The 19020-nt window shown below is 38.5% G+C and overlaps 1 protein-coding gene across 4 annotated transcripts in view; it reads right to left on the minus strand.

The window, feature by feature from the left end:
• Positions 1–19020, minus strand: part of Slc30a9 (solute carrier family 30 member 9) — a 55849-nt gene that overhangs the window by 17567 nt on the left and 19262 nt on the right. For 2 of the 4 annotated variants that reach the window (XM_075943230.1, XM_075943229.1), the window contains exons 3-10: positions 18205–18264; positions 16386–16485; positions 15463–15555; positions 15018–15100; positions 13189–13247; positions 8283–8350; positions 6139–6241; positions 475–530 (exon numbers count right to left, since the gene is read on the minus strand). In XM_075943230.1, coding sequence (XP_075799345.1) covers positions 475–530; positions 6139–6241; positions 8283–8350; positions 13189–13247; positions 15018–15100; positions 15463–15555; positions 16386–16485; positions 18205–18264 — 622 coding nt within the window. The remainder of the gene's footprint in view (positions 1–474; positions 531–6138; positions 6242–8282; positions 8351–13188; positions 13248–15017; positions 15101–15462; positions 15556–16385; positions 16486–18204; positions 18265–19020) is intronic. The other 2 variants (XM_075943232.1, XM_075943231.1) reach the window with 1 other exon arrangement.

A 19020-nucleotide genomic window follows, 5' to 3' on the forward strand; every position in this document is an offset into this window, starting at 1 on the left:
AGCAGGTAACTGACACACTTGAAGTACTATATTCTAAAAACACACTCACTTTACAAATATCTAACCTTGAAATGTTATCAAAATATTTCTTAATCACAATAAAAGCATTAGAGTAAGTATGAAGTATGCATTTGAAAAAGGCTAATATCAAAACTTTAGATCACAAAGCCAATTGTTTGAACAGAAATATACTTCCCTGAAACGAAATAAAATAGAACTCTAAGATAAGTGGTTTTTTTATTATCAATATGGAGAAGATCTCCAGGCTGTATTATTATAAAGTATAAAAATGATTTCAACTCCATTTTCAAATTATGCTTTGACTTTACTTTGACCCTTACACTTTAGACAATACAAAGGAAATGACCAAATCTCGAACAATCTGATGCTATATAAATTTCAGACTTCTCAAAAATTCGTTGGTTCTTATTTCAATGACTTATAGCAAATTCAAATCAGAGGTCGTGTCCTTACGGGTGAGAAGGGTCTGGTGTTTGAATGGACTTGCTGATGCCCAGTGCTAGCAAACCCTATGGAGAAGAACAAACAGTAAGTAGCCCTTACCAAGATGGAGAATACAATGATACAGTGAATAAGTCAAGTTGGGCAGTGGTGACACATGCATTTAATTGCAGCACTCAGGAGGCAGAGGCAGGCGGATCTCTGTGAGTTCGAGGCCAGCCTGGTCTACAAGAGCTAGTTCCAGGACAGGCTCCAAAGCTACACAGAGAAACACTGTCTTGAGAAAAAGAAACAAAACAAAACAAAAAAACAAAAAAATGAGTAAGCCAAACTGGAAGATGTAAAGGATGACAACAAAGAAATCATATGTGTACATCAATGGCCAAGCAACTGTAGTTTAGAAAAAAAATCCTAGTATAGAAAAATAAAGAGAAACCCAAGGGGATTCAGGACAGCATTGTTTATAAGGAAGAAAAGCTCAAAGACGCTGGGCACGGAGGCACATGCTTAACTGCTAGCTCTTGAAGCAAGAGAATTAACTTTGAGTCTATCTTGGGCTGAAAACTGAGACTCAAGTCAAAAAACAAAACTATATCAAACTAAACAACTGCCACCTCCATCAGGCAGTAACCACAGAAGAATCTAAAATCTCTTCAGTAGGGAAATGAATGCAAATGATGAACCACACTAAATTACGTCTATAGCAGCTTAAAATAGCTAGCCAGTTTTCTGTATGGACATGGAAAAAGCTCCTACAAGGTACTATTCAGTGAAGTGGTCTTGAATGCAGGCCAGTCTTACTACATTTCAAGGCTCTGTCACAAACAAAACAAGGCACTATGATTAGAATTCCAGCCAATCTATAGATCACTAGTTTATCTGCACCAAATTCTCCCCCACTCCACTCTTTTCTCCTTTGTGGTCCTGGGGATCAAACCTTGGCCTTACATAGTCTAAGCAAGCACTCACAACTGAGCTGTACCCCAACTGTTCTTTAGATTTTCCTAAAACTCCCAGTAAGTTTATAGTAAACTGATGTAAAAGTTTTGTGCACCTTTTGCTAGATTTATTCTTTTTCATTATGTATACAGTGTTCTGCCTGCATGCCCAAGGAGGTGACTAGATTTCATTATAGATGATTGTGAGTTACTGTATGGTTGCTGGGAATTGAACTCAGGGTCTCTGGAATAGCAACCACTGCTTGCTCTTAACCTCTGAGCCATCTCTCCAGCCTGCAAGGTTTATTCTTAATGTTTTGTGATATTATAGAAATGGAAAAATTTAAATGTCTTTCTGTATCTCCTGGAAATGAAATGCACAATTAGCACCTATTTGCCCTCTATAGCTACTCATTTTCACTATTAAATCAACTTTAGATTTCAGAACAATATTTGCTTGACTATACTATGATTTTTATATATTGCTTGATCTCATTTGGCTATATTTTGAAGAATTTTTGCGGGGCGGTTGTGGTGCACACCTTTAATCCCAGCACTTAAGAGACAAAGGCAAGCAGACTTCTGTGAGTTCGAAGCCAACCAGTTCTACAGAGTGAGTTCCAGAACAGCTAAGGCTACATGGAGAAACCCTGTCTCAAGAAAAGAAAAAAGGAATTTCTATTCTATGTTGATACTGATGGGTATGTATGTTTTTCTCATATGATGGCATTGTAAGTATATCAGGGCTCTGTTATGTCCATAGAGTTGAAAGCCATTGCTCTCCCTATCTCTCCAAGTCTGTGCATTATCACTATTACTTTCTTAAACACTAGCTGAGTTCTCTTGGCACTGTCTCCATAGTAACTGAGGATTCCTTCAGTCTTCTTTAGCGCTGGTTCTTGTACAGATGCTTTCTATTATGATAAATTGGGGCTAACTCTTTTCTTGGAGTTTTAGTCTTCTGTCAATGCTCTGCAGTGAGACTTTGTGTCAGACACAGTTTTCAGTTCTAGAAGTCCCACTAATTTTTCTCATCTGCCAACTGAATCTGTTTTATTAACTAAATAAATTTTCCTGCTAGTTGTAGCTTACTTTCTTACTTCTTGCAGTGTCTAGCAGTAGTCTGTTACTAACTGGGAAAATTAGTTGACCACTGTGAATGTCACACTCAGCGTTTGGGGTCTATTATATTCTCAAAATAGCACAAAGCTTTGTTCTCCAAACAATTAAATTATTTAAAGATAAATTTGATCATTTACATTTCTGGGAAAGTCTGTTAAGAAGGGGTTTGAACAGCCTTTACACTAGGGATAGTTTAGCTCTACTGCTAAGGGGCTATATTTCTGCTGACCTGGGTATCAGAACAGTCTCTTTTACCTCTCCTGGTAAGCTTTGGATGTACTGTAGCCCTGCCTGAGCACTAAGATTTACTCAGCCTTTGTCTGTTTGGTGTTTCTGCCCACATCTTACAGATGGGTAATTTAACATTCAGCAAGAACTCCAGAAGATCCCTATATGTAGAATTATGCAGGGTTTTTTAATACATAGCCTTTCCTCTGAGGAACTCCACCTTCTAATTTCCAATGAGTTTGGATTCCTTGAACTTTCATATTTCTCATCCTGGCCCACTGCTCTGAATGTATCTCTAAATAAAAAGCCAGAGAGAAAGTGTAGGAGAAATCAAATCCCATCTCAGAGGTATGGTCTTATGCTTCTATTGTTCAGTGTTTGAAAGCAGTTATATATTTTGTCTAGGACTTTATTGTTTAGGCATCAAAAGAGTAAATTTAGTCTGAGTCATTAAAAGCAGAAATTCTATACATAATATTTTGCAACTTGACCTTTTTACTCAATTTATCGTGGTTATTACTCCAGTTAAAAGCTATCAGTCTTTAAAACCCATACATGATATTTGTGTTGGCTAGTTTGACATCAGCTTGACGCAACCTGAGAGGTGGGAACTTCAATTGAGCAAATGCCTCCCAAAGATCAGGCTGTGGGCTAGCCTGTAGGGCATTTTTTAAATTAGTGATTGATGGGGGAGGGTCCAGCCTGTGGCTGGTAATACCGGGGTCTATAAGGAAGCAAGCTGATTAAGACGGGAGGAGCAAGCACATAAGCAGTGCCCCTCCATCGCCTGCTTCAGCCCCAGGCTCCAGGTTCATGTCCTGTTTAAGCTCCTGCTCTGACTTCCTACGAGGCGTAAGCCAAATAAACCCTTCCCTCCTCAACTTGTTTTTGGTACATTTACACAATGGAGTACTACACAGCAGAAAAAAATAACATCTTGAAATTTTCAGGCAAATGGATCGAACTAGAAAACATCAGTTTGAGTGAGGTAACCCAGACCCAGAAAAACAATTATCATATGTACTCACTCATAAGTGGTTTTTAAACAGAAAAGCAAAGAAAACCAGCCTACAAATCACAATTCCAGAGAATCTAGACAACAATGAGGACCCTGAGACATACATAAATCTAATACACATGGGAAGTAGAAAAAAACAAGACCTCCTGAGTAAACTGGGAGCATGGGGACCTTGGGAAACGGTTGAAGGAGAAAGGAGAGGCAGAGAGGGGAGCAGAGAAAAAATGTAGAGCTCAATAAAAATCAATAAAAATAAAAAAGAATCTCTTCTAAGTCAAGTGGTGTTGGTGCACGCCTTTAATCCCAGCACTCAGGAGGCAGAGGCAAATGGACCTCTGAGTTCAAGACCAGCCTGGTCTACAGAGTGAGTTCCAAGACAGCCAGGGCTACACAGAGAAACCCTGTCTTGAAAAACCAAAAATCTCTTCTATAGGGACTGAAGAGTTGGCTCAGTGGCTAAGAGCTCTTGCAAAGGACACAGGTTCGATTTCCAGTACCCACATGGTTCACCACTCCTCAGGCACCAGGTATATATGGGGTGCACAGATGTATCTGAAGGCAGAACACTCATACACACACATAAAATAATAAAAATACATCTAAAACAAACAAAAGAATCACTTCTATAAAAGATTATGACCAAACACATATTAAATGATAAATTTATACTTCCTATCTCATTACTGATAGTTCTTAAAGCATAAAAACTTACTTAAAAATACTATGATCACATTTCTTTTTGGAGTTAGGTTATCATGTTGTCGAGGGTGCTCTTCTATTTACTATGTGGTTGAGGATGACACTATAGAAAACTTACTCGTATGTTTGTGTCACATTTTCACTACTACGGTATAGCTCCTGACCCCCACCTCGGCACCTGCCCACAGCCAGCCTACGGTCATTATTTCTGTGTGCTGCTGTCCTTCATTACGTTCAAACATTAGTTTCAAAACCCTCAAGGGAACTTCAGTTTTCCTCCTTCCTTCCTTCTTTGAGACAGAGTCTCGCTATGTGGCTCTGGCTGTCCCAGAACTCACTGTGTAGGCCAGGCTGGCCTTGGACTCGGAGATCTGCCGCCCTCTGCAACCTAAGTGCTGGAAATGAAGGGGCGAGTGCCACTAAGCTCGACAAAAGCTAAATTTTCAATGCTCAAGTTTCTTATATAAAATAGTATTTTCAACTAACCTACAAGTATCCTCTTATATTTTAAATAATTTATCTATCATTTTTCATGCCTAACAAAAAATATAAATAGTATATACATTATTGTTAAACTCTCTTTTTTTTCACCACTATACAAACGAGGATAACCTCTATTTTTAAGAATAGTTACGGGGACTGGAGAGATGGCTCAGCAGTTAAGTGCAGTGTCCAGAGATTCTGAGTTCAATTCTCAGCAACCACATGGTGTCTCACAACTATCCTTAATAGGATCTAATGCCCTCTTCTGGCATGCAGGTTTACAAGCAGAACACTCATATAAATAAATGAAAATTTTAAAAAAAGCATTGTAACAGGGTTGGGGTGGGACTGGAGATACGGTTCAGTCATTACGAGTACTGGCTGCTCTTGCAGAAGAACCAGCTTTCACTCCCAGCACACACATGGTGGCTCCCTAACTCCAGTCCCAGGAGATCTGGTGCCCTCTTGTGGCATTAGATATCTTTTTGGTACACAGACATATATGCAGACATAACATCCATAAACATAAAATAAGCAAATTTTAAAAACAGAAAGAAAAAGAATAGTGATAAGGGCAAAAGTTTATACAGTATAGTATTCTCTCCTATCTATTATCTATCTATCTATCTATCTATCTATCTATCTATCTATCTATCTATCTATCTATCTATCTATCATCTATCTATCTATCTATCTGTCATCTATCTATCTATCATCTATCTATCTATCTATCTATCTATCTATCTATCTATCTATCTATCATCTATCTATCATCTTTCTATCTTGTCTGTCTGTCTGTCTATCTATCTGTCATCTATCTATCTTTCTCTCTTCCTTAGTGTGTTGTTTGAGACAGTGTCTCTCTGTGTAGTTCTGGTTGTTCGGGAACTGACTATGTAGACCAGAGTGCGTTTGTACTCACAGAGCTCTACCTGTACCCTGCTCAAGGGCTGGGACTAAGGGTTTGCTACCATGCCCATCTCTTTCTCATATTTTTAATCCACAGCTGGTTGTTAGGCTATGGAAGCATAGATGCAGAACCCATATACACAAAAGTCACTGTTCTTCGATGCTCAAATTTAAAAAGCTGCATTTCCTCAAAAGCCAACTGCAGAGTACATTTTAACAGATCACTTTCTGAATAAAGCCTATAAGAAATCAGTTTAAGACTAAGCATTTCCTCCTTACCTGGTTACAAGTATCAGATAATGAGTGTATAGCTTCTGAGAACATACTTGCTGAACCCGTATAAATCCAGGCAAGGAATTTAAAGAAGCAGTTTAAGCCATTTCTAGAGAGAAAGAAAACAATTTAGCATATGTTTGAATTATAACTTTACATCAAAAGTTTATTTAACTGACTTTATACTAGATTCTATTAAAAGTAAATTTAAAAGAATTTCCTATGGTTCAGGTATAAATATAAAACATACAGATTATAATATCATTAAGTATGTAAGTAAGAGGCAATGTAATATGTTGAAGACTTTGTCTTCCTAATTCTTAAGGTAATCTTAAGTATTGCTATGGTTTTAATTATTATCTGTAGACTATTAATTCATAACTCTAAATCTCTAGCCTAGATCTCCCTCCCCACAAGCTTGAGACCAATATACAGTAACAATACTTGTCAAGTACATATTATGTATTAGGTATGCTAATTAGCTTACATGTTACGTACAATCCTCACAAGGAAGGTTATAGTCATCATCTCTACTCTACTGGCAGAAAGAACTGCTCCTGCTGACCATCTCCTCATGGACACCCTACAGACACCTCAAAGATCATCGTCTCTCCTCCTATCCTGCCCATCTCCTCGGGGACACCCTACAGACACCTCAAAGATCATCGTCTTTCCTCCTATCCTGCCCATCTCCTCAGGGACACCCTACAGACACCTCAAAGATCATTGTCTCTCCTCCTATCCTGCCCATCTCTGCTGTCCTGTCAGAGCAACATTTAGCAACCGTCCAAGCAGAAGCCTGAGCACCACCTGTCACAACAGCACTAAGGCTTCTAACTAGACACCACCATCCTTAGTCGTGAGATTCCTTCTCCAGTCTAGGGCCTTCCATCCTCCAAGAATCATGTATTAGATATTTTCAAATCCTCTCATAATCTGAGATCTATTTTTTAATAGAGTTCTTTTTTTAAAAGATTTATTTATTTATTATGTGTACAGCATTCTGTCTGCAGGTCAGAAGAGGGTACCAGAACTCATTACAGATGGTTGTGAGCCACCATGTGGTTGCTAGGAATTGAACTCATGACCTTTGGAAGAGCAGCCAGTGCTCTTAACCTCTGAGCCATCTCTCCAGCCCCCTGAGATGTATTTTTAAGATGTTATAAAAACTACTGATTTACAGAAGTGATGTTTTCATATAGCCTGTCTTAGTTAGGGTTTCTATTGCTGCAACAAAACACCAAGACCAAAAAGCCAGCTGGGGAGGAAAGGGTTTATTCTGCTTACACTTACACATCTGTTCATCATGAAAGGAAGTCAGCAAAGAACTCAAACAGAGCAGGAACCTAGAGGCAGGGGCTCATGGAAGCCATGGAAGGGTGCTCTTTACTGGCTTGCGCAGTCTACCTTCTTATAGAACCCAGGACACCAGCACAGGGATGGCACCGCCCACTATTGGTTGAACCCTCCTCCCATTGCTCACTAATTGAGAAAACGCCTTACAGCTGGATCTCATGGAGGCATTTTGTCAACTGAGGCTCCTTCCTCTCTGATGACTCTAGCTTGTGTCAAGCTGACAAAACCAGCTAGTACATAGCCTAAAATTAACTAGAAAAACGGATAAAAGGTAAACAAAATAGGAATCAAAAAGCCAGAAGAAAAAGGGAGTCAGTTATGAAAACGCTGTTTCTTTCTAAGTGGGAAAAAACACAAACACAGATATACTCCTTAGCTGGTACCTGAGCTGGCCTGGGCAACACTGGCAAACCTAACTTTAAAAAATGACTGTGGCTAAGTGGTGGTGGCACACGCCTTTAACCCCAGCACTCAGGAGGCAGAGGCAGGTGGACCTCTGTGAGTTCAAGGCCAGCCTTGTCTATAAGAGCTAGTTCCAGAACAGCCAGAGCTGTCACATAGAGAAACCCTGTCTTGAAAAAAAAAAAAAGGCCTGACAAACTCCAATTAGTATTTTTAGGGAGAAATTAAAACACAAACCCTAGTACAAACATCAATACACTTCCGTATCACTACATTGGATGACATAGCTCAACTTCCTCCTAAAATAACAAAAGCTCCACGTCAGCTCTATGCAGCTAGCTGCCAGACACTCGAGGACACACATACTAAAAGTGTTGTTTTCTAAAACTCACATGCAGATAGCAACCATCACCACTTTTCCCGGCCCCTTAAGGAACAGCGACAGGGTCCTGGAGCGCGGCTGTAAGACAAGAAAGAAGACTCTCAAGTCTCTCAGAGAAGCACAGTCAGAAGTAGCTCTGACACAGCACAAGATTTATTCTTTTTCAAAACCTCTAAATGGGGCTCACTTTTAAATTCTTTTCATCCAAAATTTCTCTTTGAAAGGGGCTTCGAGAATGGCTGTTAAAGAATGTATGCGACCTCTGCAGAGAATGCGAGTGTGGTTTCCACCCATGTTGGCTAAATCACAAGAGCCTATAACTCCAGCTCCAGATGGTCTGACCACCTCTTCTGTCCTCTGAGGACAACCGCATCACATGCACATACCCGACAGCCCCCAAACACACCCATACATATATGCACAATTAAATAATGTTTTAAAGTATGTACTTTCCCAAACCTCAGATGCTTAATTGCTCCTAGAATTAATTCCCAGCCTGTCCACACCTAGCAGAGATCTAAAACAGCTACAGAGAAGATCGCACTAAAGTGATAAAACATTTTGACCTGAAATTCACATGCTCTAAAATTCTCGATTTTTTTGAACAACTTCTTCACTTTGAGAAAGGAACAGCGAAAGGTAACAGGCCTGCTGCTCTGGCTTAACTGAGTCTTCTCTCAATACCAAAGACCTCCAGCAAAAATTGTTCAATTGCCTAATCCGCCTCCTCTGCCTCCCGAGTGCCGGTGTACTCCCACCTCCTGGCCATAAAGCTTTACTGACCACCCACAGAGCCAAGCTACTATAAATTTATTATTGTGTTATTAAATTTAGAGCTATATTTATCTTCATGTCATTTATTCATGATGCTTACTGTGCCAGACATAGTTTTAGGAGCTAGAATCCTTTATTCTAGTAGATGAGGCCAGAAGCAATCTGTAAAGAAATGCCTGGCATCAGATAGTGAGGCATATCCCAAAGAAAAGACTGAGAACAGTGGGAGTGGAGGGTGGTACTTTAGCTATAACAGTCAAGAAAAGAGGCTTAATGACAAGGAAGCAATCATGAAAAGTATAAAAGAAGCATGTTTGAGGAAGTTTGTAGCAAGTCCAAAGACACTGAAATAGAAATTACCTTAATTGAAATGAAGAACAAAGTAGGACACATAGGGCTACTGTGCTAAAACCCAGAAGCCAGAGCAATGGCAGAAGTTGGGGGAGAATGAATGGGAGTAGACAGAAAGGGAGAGAGGTAGTAAGAGAAGGCACATAGAACCTTGTAGACTATATTTTCAATTAGACGCTAATGGAGAAAAGAAATCACTCGACAATTTTAAGCAGAGATAACACAGTCTAATTTATGCTTTTCAAAGATACAGTTTGTGATGTAGGAAAAAAGCAGTAAGTGGAGAAATTAACTAAAAGGGTATCCATGTAAGAGATTCTAATAATTTAGGTAAGGCTAAGGCTTCAATAAGAGACACGGTAGTAGGTAGCCATAATAGGAATCTATTTTGAAGATAACAGTGGTCCCTACTAACAAATTTAAAGTATAAAAGGGCCCATTAAAGAATCTTATGGGAGCTAAAAGATGGCTCAATGTTAAAAGTCTTACTATGTATACTGGCTAGTTTTATGTTAACTTGATATAACCTATGGCCATCTGAGAGGAGGAAGCCTCAATTAAAAAAGGGTCTCCTTAAGATTGGGTTTCAGGGAAGCCCAATCTTAATTCTTAATTAGTGGTTGATGGGTGGGAGATAGCCCATTATAGATGGTACCATCCCTGGGTTGGTGGTCTTGAGTTCTATAAAAAAAAAAAAAAAAGCAGGGTATCAGGCGGTGGTGGTCCATGCCTTTAGTCCCAGCACTTAGGAGGCAGAGACAGGTGGATCTGTGAATTAGAGGCCAACCTGGTCTACAGGGTGAGTTCCAAGACATCCAGAGCTACACAGAGAAATCCTGTCTCAAAAAAAGAAAAACAAAAAAAAGGAAGAAATGAAGGAAGGAAGGAAGGAAGGAAGGAAGGAAGGAAGGAAGGAAGGAAGGAAGGAAGGAAGGAAGGAAGGAAGGAAAAAAAGCAGGCTGAGCAAGCCATGAAGAGCAAACCAGTAAGCAGCACCTATTCTGCATCTGCTCCTTCCTCCAGGTTCCTGCCTTATTCCTGCCTTATTCTTTCAATGATAGACTACGATGTGAGAGTGTCAGCCAAATAAACCCTTTCCTCCCCAACTTGCTTTTTGGTTAGAGTGTTTTGTAACCAACTAACACTGACTAAGACACTATGCAAGCATGCAGACCTGAACCTGGACCTCTGACATGTATGTGCATACAGTGTGCATCTGTAATACAAACATTGGGAAGCAGAGACAAAAGGGGATCCTGAGGGCTTCCTGGCAAATTAGTCTGGCTTAATCAGTGAGCTCTGGGTTCAGTGGGAGACCCTGTATCAAAAACTAAGGTGGGAGAGAATAGCATTGCTACTTGATGTCAATCTCTGGCTTTTCCATGAGTACACACATGCACATGCCATCTCTTCACCCCAAAACTAGTCTCCAATGTTTGAGGATCAGATAACTAAGTAGAGCCATCTGCAAAAAGGACTGAGCAAGGGAAATTAATGAAGAGGAAAGATGGTTTGGGGACCCTAGTGAGCAAGGAAGCTGATGCTGCTGGACTTCAACACTTCCTCCCCGCTCTGGTCTTGACCTTCCCCCATCCTGCTGGACTCTGTCCACGTCCTTACCACCCTTTCCTCTCCCTGGAGGCTGACTAAGTTTAGTAACGTAGTTAAACAAATCTTGTGAGGATGCTGGGCATGCCTTCTAGAGCTGGCTACAATACTGGGTAAGTCAAAATCATAAGAAGTGGGGCAGAGGTGTGACAGGAGTTGAGACTCCTGCAAATTGTCCTCTGACCCAGAAGCACCATGGCAAATGCATATATACGCACACTAAATAAATAAATATTAAGTTCTTTTTAAATTACCCCAGATATTAGAGAGGACTACAGGGAAAGCTGCACACATTACTCAAAGCACCACCGTGCACTGTAGTCCTGTGGCTGTGGAGCTGAACTTAATCAGGGACACAAGGAACTTTCAAGGTCCTGAAGGACTAGCCTAAAACATTCACAGACAGGATCCTAAGGTAAGGCATAAGAAAGTAGAACCAATTAAAGGGGAAATGAATTGCCGGGCGGTGGTGGCGCACACCTTTAATCCCAGCACTCGGGAGGCAGAGGCAGGCGGATCTCTGTGAGTTCGAGCCCAGCCTAGTCTACAGAGCTAGTTCCAGGACAGGCTCCAAAACCACAGAGAAACCCTGTCTCGAAAAACCAAAAAAAAAAGGGGGGGGATGAATTAAAATTGCACTGAAGATGTGGTCTGAAGGCCTCTGTCGTCTCTCCTTGTGCTGCAAGGTGACTGTCACTTTCTTATAGTGTGGAATAACTTGGACCACTGACATCTGCCTCTTATATCTGTTCATATAGCAGTCATGCTTGCTAGGATTTCATGTTGTCTTTATATTTTTTACTTTGGATGCAGACACTTCCTTGTTATACTCCTTTTGTCTCACGGGAGCTCTAACTGCAAGAGATAAAGTCACAGTGTCCTTGGTTTACTAAAAGCATTCTCTCATCAGAGTAGTAGCTCACCCTCTGATAATCTAATTTTGCAATTTTTTTTAAGGAAATAGAGGAGTGAATCTGGGGTAAAAAGGAAGGTGGTAGAAAGAACTGGAAGGAGTAAAGGGAGGAGAAACTGCAATTGGGATGTAATGTATGAGAGAAAAATAAAAGTTAAAAAAAAGAAAAGAAAAAATGAGGTATTTTGAACAAATTAAAAATGGTCGTTGACTTAAAGGACTATTTCTCTCTAAACCATCACAAATTTAAAATACTGTAGATTAAAAATATATTGAATCCATCTAACCTAACCACAGCATACCTAGGCTGCCTCAAATGTGTTCAAAACCCTTAGATCTGTCTTGCACTGAGTAAAATATTGAGTATGACTGAATGCTACATAGAAATTATAAACAGAATGGCCATATGCTTATGATTCCATACCAAGTCAATAAATTACAAAGTGAACCAGTTTATGACAGGAAACACTTGTACACCTGTGTTGCTTTTCAGTTAAACGTGAAGCAGGGTTGGTAGCAGAGAGGCAAAAGGTAAGGCTGCAGGAAGTTTGGGAACAGAGGAAAAGGCATACACAAGCTACTTTACAGTGAAGGAGTGTACTAATGAAGCCACACAAGTTTCCACTGACTGTGTACAGCACATAATAAAGAACAATCAAACTGGCTGTGTAATTTTCTCTTTCAAGGGATGCTTTCATGTGCAAAGACTGAGAGCAGGCAGCCTCCATACCGACTCGAACTAGGAGTAGGAGAGACAACAAAGGCGATTAAGGAGCTTTTATACAAATACACATGTCTCTGCGTGTGTGCATGTATATATGTACGTGTGTATGTATGCATGTGTGCATATATGTATGTATAAGCATATGTGTGAGAGATATAGACATGAAAGACAGAAAATTCTTCTAAAAAGGAAGCAAACAATCCCCTTTATCTATATATGTTTAAGAATGCTAGGAAACTCATGTCACAATTTTAATTCCAAGAAAACAAACAGAAATGAATAGATATCAGTTCAGCTAATTACAATGTGCTCAAGAAAAATCTTGGATTATGATCAAAGACTTGCTAGAATTTCTTGGATTACGATCTGTAGCACAATTAATAAAATAGAAACAGATATTGGGGTTCAATATTGGGGTTCTGAAGGTCAGAAAAGCAAAACAGCCAGTCACTAGTTCATGAAATATCATTACAATGATCATACATAATTCACACTATATTTAGTTTGTCAAATGACATGTGAGTATAATTAAAAACATATCCTTACCTTTGTGTTTCCCAAGAAATCACCATATTCTCTTAATATTTTTTGGTTTCTAAACAGTCCTACAGGAATCAAAAGATAAGTTTAGGTCATATATTGTCTTACTAATCAGTCTATATTAATACAACTATTCTTTTTAAGACTGTACTAAATGGTTGAAGGTGTGTAGCTCAGTAAGTAGGGTGCTTGCTTACTATGTACAAAGTTCACTACCCAGAAACAAGTATGCCAGGTATAGTACACACCTGCAATCCTAGCATTCAGGGGTGGAAACAAGAGAATTGGGAGTTCAAAATCTTCCTTGGCTAAATAGCAAATTTGAGGCTAGCTTGGGTTTTGTGAGACCCTGCCCATTATCCTCATCTGAAGGAATATATTCAGGAAGTTTCTTTCCACAGATATGGAAAACTAGGATTACACTGTTATCTATGAAGAGCAAGATGTACAAATCTATGCACATGCAAGGTACCTTCCCATTTCTATTATGTGTGTACAGGCTGCTGGAGAGGTACAACAGCAGCTAGAAGAGCCCGCTGCTCAATCATGAGGATCAGAGTGTGGATCCCAGCACTACCTCCCATGTCGGACAGCTTACAAGTGCCAATAATTCCAACACCAAGGGACTGAATGCCTTTTTCAGGATTCTGGGGGCACCTGCACACACATGTGCATACACTCACAAAGACATAAATCCTTTAAAGTATGTATGTAAATTTTAAAATGTATTGGAAATATTCTGAAAGGAGTATCTATCAATAATAGTTATCTCTAGGAAGGAAAATGAAAACATTATAGAAAAAGAAAGAAAACATCACTCTATATTTCTGTATTTGGAGTATTGGGAAATCAAACTGCATTCTTTTTTAGTCATAAATACATACATTACTTTTGGCATATATTTATATAAATCATGTAAAAACAAATCTTTCAGTGCCCTAACACAAAGCTCTAAACCACTGAACTCAGCTCCTTGAGAGTCTTACTGTGTCTGTCGTTGAAAGACAGTTTCTTACTCATGTTGGACCAGATAAATGTTTGCTGAATGAATGAATGTGGTGGTAGAAGCAGTAACTACCACTTTTATAATGGTAATCATCAAATCAGATCCAAAGTGTTTCTAGTGTTGTTTACCAGAAACTACAAAAGTGTTTTTCACTTCCTCTCATCAGCTTAGAAAGTTATCAAGGGAAAACCAATTTTTTTTTCTAAACAATTTCCACAGTGAAAACTGGTACTTGCTGGAGCAATGGAGTCAAACCATGAGGTGCAAGCACTAGAGACAACCTGGCCATCAGGGGCACAGCTCTTACCTATGCTACTTTTCAACAAACCCAGCATTAAATTGAAAATACTTTGTTGGGAAATATTATTTTAAGGTATGTTGCTTTTGTTTATGATGCATTTGTTTAACTCCGTGAAGCTGTCATTCTTTGCCTGTTGAAAATACCTGATGTCTATCAGAGTTGAACAGCCAATAGCAAGGCAGGAAAGGATAGGCAGGGCTGCAAGCAGAGAGAATAAACCAAAGGAGACATGTAGAAGGGGAGAGCAAGAGAACAAGGAGAGGACCACATCAGGGGTCAGCTACCTAGCTACACAGCAAGCCATAAAGAAAGAAGTCAAAAAAGGTATATAGAAATAGAGAAAGATAAAAGCCCAGAAGCAAAAGGTAGTCAGGATAATTTAAGTTGAAAAAAACAGGCAAGAAACAAGTCAAGCTAAGGCCAGCCATTCATAACTAAGAATAAGCCTCTGAGTGTGATTTATTTGGGAGCTAGATGGTAGGACCCCCAAAAAGTCAAAATAGTAAAACATCACACAACAATACTTACTTTCTCTGTATTCTATTTCTGCTTCTTTACGCAATTTTTTCTCCCTAGCAAGCGCTTCAAGGCTTCCCCAAACTTCCAAAGCTCTGTGTATACATACACACACATGGTCACCACCAAGAGACACTTTAAATTACATTATAATAATTTTACTTAAATAGAAATGAATTGTAAATATATAAGAAGCTTATTTAAAAAAAAAAAAGCAAAAGGTCTCTCAGACCAAAAAAGGAACATTTAAACTTCTGAGTCAAATCTACAGATTCAAATAAACAAATGTTCTTATAAGTGAGAATATATTTATTTATCTAGTACATATAAGAACAAGTTGCAAATAAAAAAGAAAGCATCATTTAAGAAACAGTCATTTGGAAGATCCTGTTTAAGATGTTGTTATAACTAAATCCAGCATGCACTGCTGAGAAGGAATGGGGACTTATGTTCTTACTTTGCTTCCACATCTGACCTCAAGAACACGGTAAAGGACTCAGTATCATCGTGGGGACTTCGCCGTCTGATTTTTCGAAGTTGTTCTAAATCACTGAGACATAAATGTGTTGAAATTAATCAGATGATGCCTGTACCTTATAGGTTAAGGACAGTAAACAATTACAGTGACCCCCATCTTGAAAGAAAGGATCTGTCCAGCTTCTAAACATCAGTTTAAAGATGGCATTTTTAATACAAAAAAAAAATAGCCTGGAGATAGTAAAGAAGATAGTCACTGAAGAATACCATACATAGACTCCATACATATAACTCTGACTGCACAGGGTCTCATCAGAAACTTAACAGAGTCAGGCCTGATCACTACTTCGCTGAGAGTTGCAACTCCCTCACTGATACTTGTACTATGGGCATAATCATCGCACTTTTAATATATGTAAAAATTAGAGTATACACAAGTATCGCTCTTCTATTCAAGAATTTAAATTAAGTGCCAGCAAGATGGCTCAACAAGTAGAGGCCTTTGCTGGGAAGCCTAATGACCTGAGCCAGGTCTCTCAGACCACATGGTAGCAAGAACCAACTCCCAAAAGTTTTCCTCTGGCCTCCACACGTGCACCACAGCTATGCACCCACATACTGCACAAGCACAATTAAATGTCCCCAAGTTAGTGATTACCTGTAGTCACTTTTCTTTCTCTTAAATTCTGAAAGGCTTATATTTTCATCAAGCCACTATTAAAGTTCTTTTATACTTAGATAACTAAATATACTAGACAATTATTTTATATTTAATGATTGGTTGTCTTGCAGAAATTTTGTGACAGCAATGAACAATTATCTTCATGACAATTTTGAAATTTAATAAAAGATAAAGGATCATACTATTTGCACAGAGTACTACACTGAAAGAAATTACTGTACCTGGATTTAAGACAGAACTCATTTATTGCTCTCACTCCAGTGATGAAATTATTCTTAGTGTATTTTGGTCCATACTCCCTTTTCTTAAGGACTGCTTTGACTAAACCAGAAACAAAGAGATATGTAAGCATGAACACTGTAGGCACTACTGGAGAGTGAATACTTGTTGAATTCCACAGACATTTGTTATGTTTTCCTGATGTATATATAGGATGGTATCGCAGAAAAAGAAATGTCTCCCCAGTATAGAAAACTAGGATGGGCCATAAATCTAGTGTTTACCTCTATAGCTCATCTCTAGCTGATGCTAAAATCCCAACCTTATATCCAGTGGACACCTTGTATCAGTACTATTCTGTCTAAAGCATTAAAACAATGTAAGTGCTTTGGGTCTATGGGCAAATAAAGTTTCAATAAAAATTACAGAATAGTTCAATGTTTTATAAATTATAGGTAGAGTGAAACCAAAATTCATGAAAAGTCAAAACAGAAAGCAATAAAGGATATAGAAAAGAAACTTTTATAAAATGTTTTGATACCCTTATATATAATAATCTGTATGTTTCTTTCTTAGATCATTAAGTAACATTTCTTGTTAAGACAACAAAGGCTGTGCCCTGCGTTAAACCGTCACCTGGCCACCCCGCCAGATGCTGCTCTCTCAACCCTACCTTTCTATTCTACTTCCAAATAGAATTAAGTCTAAAACGACTCATTTCTGTGGGTAAAAAGCACCCACTGAAAACAATAAAACATCAGCACTAATATTAAATGCACAATACATCTTACTAAGAACATTTCAAAAATAAAGTTCAATACAAAAGCCAAAACTTCATTTGAAGAAGTATATAAAGGCATTCGGATTACTTTCTCTCCGAATTCTAAGTCTCTAATGAACTTTACTTCTATCATTCTAAAACTAAAATCTGGGTGTGGGTTATTCTAGAACTGAAAGGAAAATCACATCTCTCTTTAAAAGGATGAATTCTTTAAAGATAAAAAAGAAATCCTTCAAAATAGTTAGCAATTCCTGTTGGCCTATCCGAGACCAGATCATGGACGATTGGTGGCCGTGGTCACCGCTATCCCAGCACTATTTCTCTTAATGGGAAGAAGGTTTCACCTTGTAATCTGGGCTCCTGCCCCAGCCTCTGACAGGCTGCAATCACAGGCAAGTCACACGCACAGTCCAAATGCTGATGACTCTTGATTACTTAACTATTTGCATGTGTAATCTTCAAAGCCACCCTGATGAGTGAGTTTTATTTTTTACCATCTTAGAGAAGCAAGCTAAATGTCAGAGGGTTAAGTAAGTTGCCTTATATTAGACAGCTAGGAAGTATGAGAGCCAAACCTGAGCCTGTTTGTCTGATACCACACTGCTCACATAGCACAGACTCACTGACTTCATGAATTAACAGTCAAACTCCACCTAAATTTAAGCAAACTATAGCTGAAGACACTGGCCTCTTGTTCTTTAGTAACATTACTTTTCTAAAAATATAAAGCAAACTGAAGATTTTGGTTCCTTACACTTTTAAAGTATTTGTCATCAAAATGCAAAATAAAAGTTCCAGGACAGGCTCCAAAGCCACAGAGAAACCCTGTCTCGAAAAACAAAAAAAACAAAAAAAAAAAAAAAATGCAAAATAAACTTCAGCATAAAGTAGAATATAAATAGAATAAAAATTTATGACCAATCTATTTAAAATAAAAGCAAATTATAACCATGTTCTTAGGATAATGTTAAAGACCATCACATAAATTCTGCATATTTATATATACCCACATACTAAAACATCAAATAAGATATATTTACCTCTTACTTGGAGAGGATCTTGTTTAAGTGGAGCTTTGAGTTCTGCGCCTATATTTTCTGCTGTAAAGTTTATTAAAACAAGTTTACAATGACGTTTTCCAATAAAACTGTAACTTATTAGTTAATTTAATCAAGCAATATATAACTGATCATTTATCACAAATGATATAACTGATCATATTATTTTAATTCATTCTATAAAACATAAGAGTGTCACACTTCATAACAGCTATTTATCTCATTAATAAACTAAGGGAGAAAAGGCATGGAATCATTTCAAGAACTAAAGACAAAACAAAGCATTTAGTAAAACTCGTACCCACACACACGCCAAAGCCTTTCAGAAAAGTGACAAAAGGATTTGTTTTAAAGGGTAAAATAAACCACTGACATATATGCCATCTATTAGTGAAAGGGTAGGTGCATTTAAAATAAGAAAACAAAGGTACAAAGAATCCTTCCACTATTTTAGAGACTTCAGCAAAGAAGTCTATTAAGTCATGTTAGACAACTGTAGCTCCATTCACACACACCCCCCAAAGCCATTTAAAAGATGAAAAGGAACGGAATCTACCTGCCACTATAAGTAAAAGAAATGCTTACAAATACAAATACAAATGCCAGTGCCTTCCAGTGCCCCACTGTAGACACACAGACTACTGTTATGATAAAGAAAGATTTTCTTTCTTTTTATGAAGCAGGGTCTCAGAATGGGCTGAAATCCATAATGCTCCTGCTTCAGTCTCTTATGATGAAATTAAAGGAAAACACCACCAGCCCAACAAGAAAGTTTGTAAGCAGGATATAAATAACATA

This window comes from Microtus pennsylvanicus, chromosome 12, assembly GCF_037038515.1.
Source record: "Microtus pennsylvanicus isolate mMicPen1 chromosome 12, mMicPen1.hap1, whole genome shotgun sequence".
Classification (NCBI taxonomy): Eukaryota; Metazoa; Chordata; class Mammalia; order Rodentia; family Cricetidae; genus Microtus; species Microtus pennsylvanicus.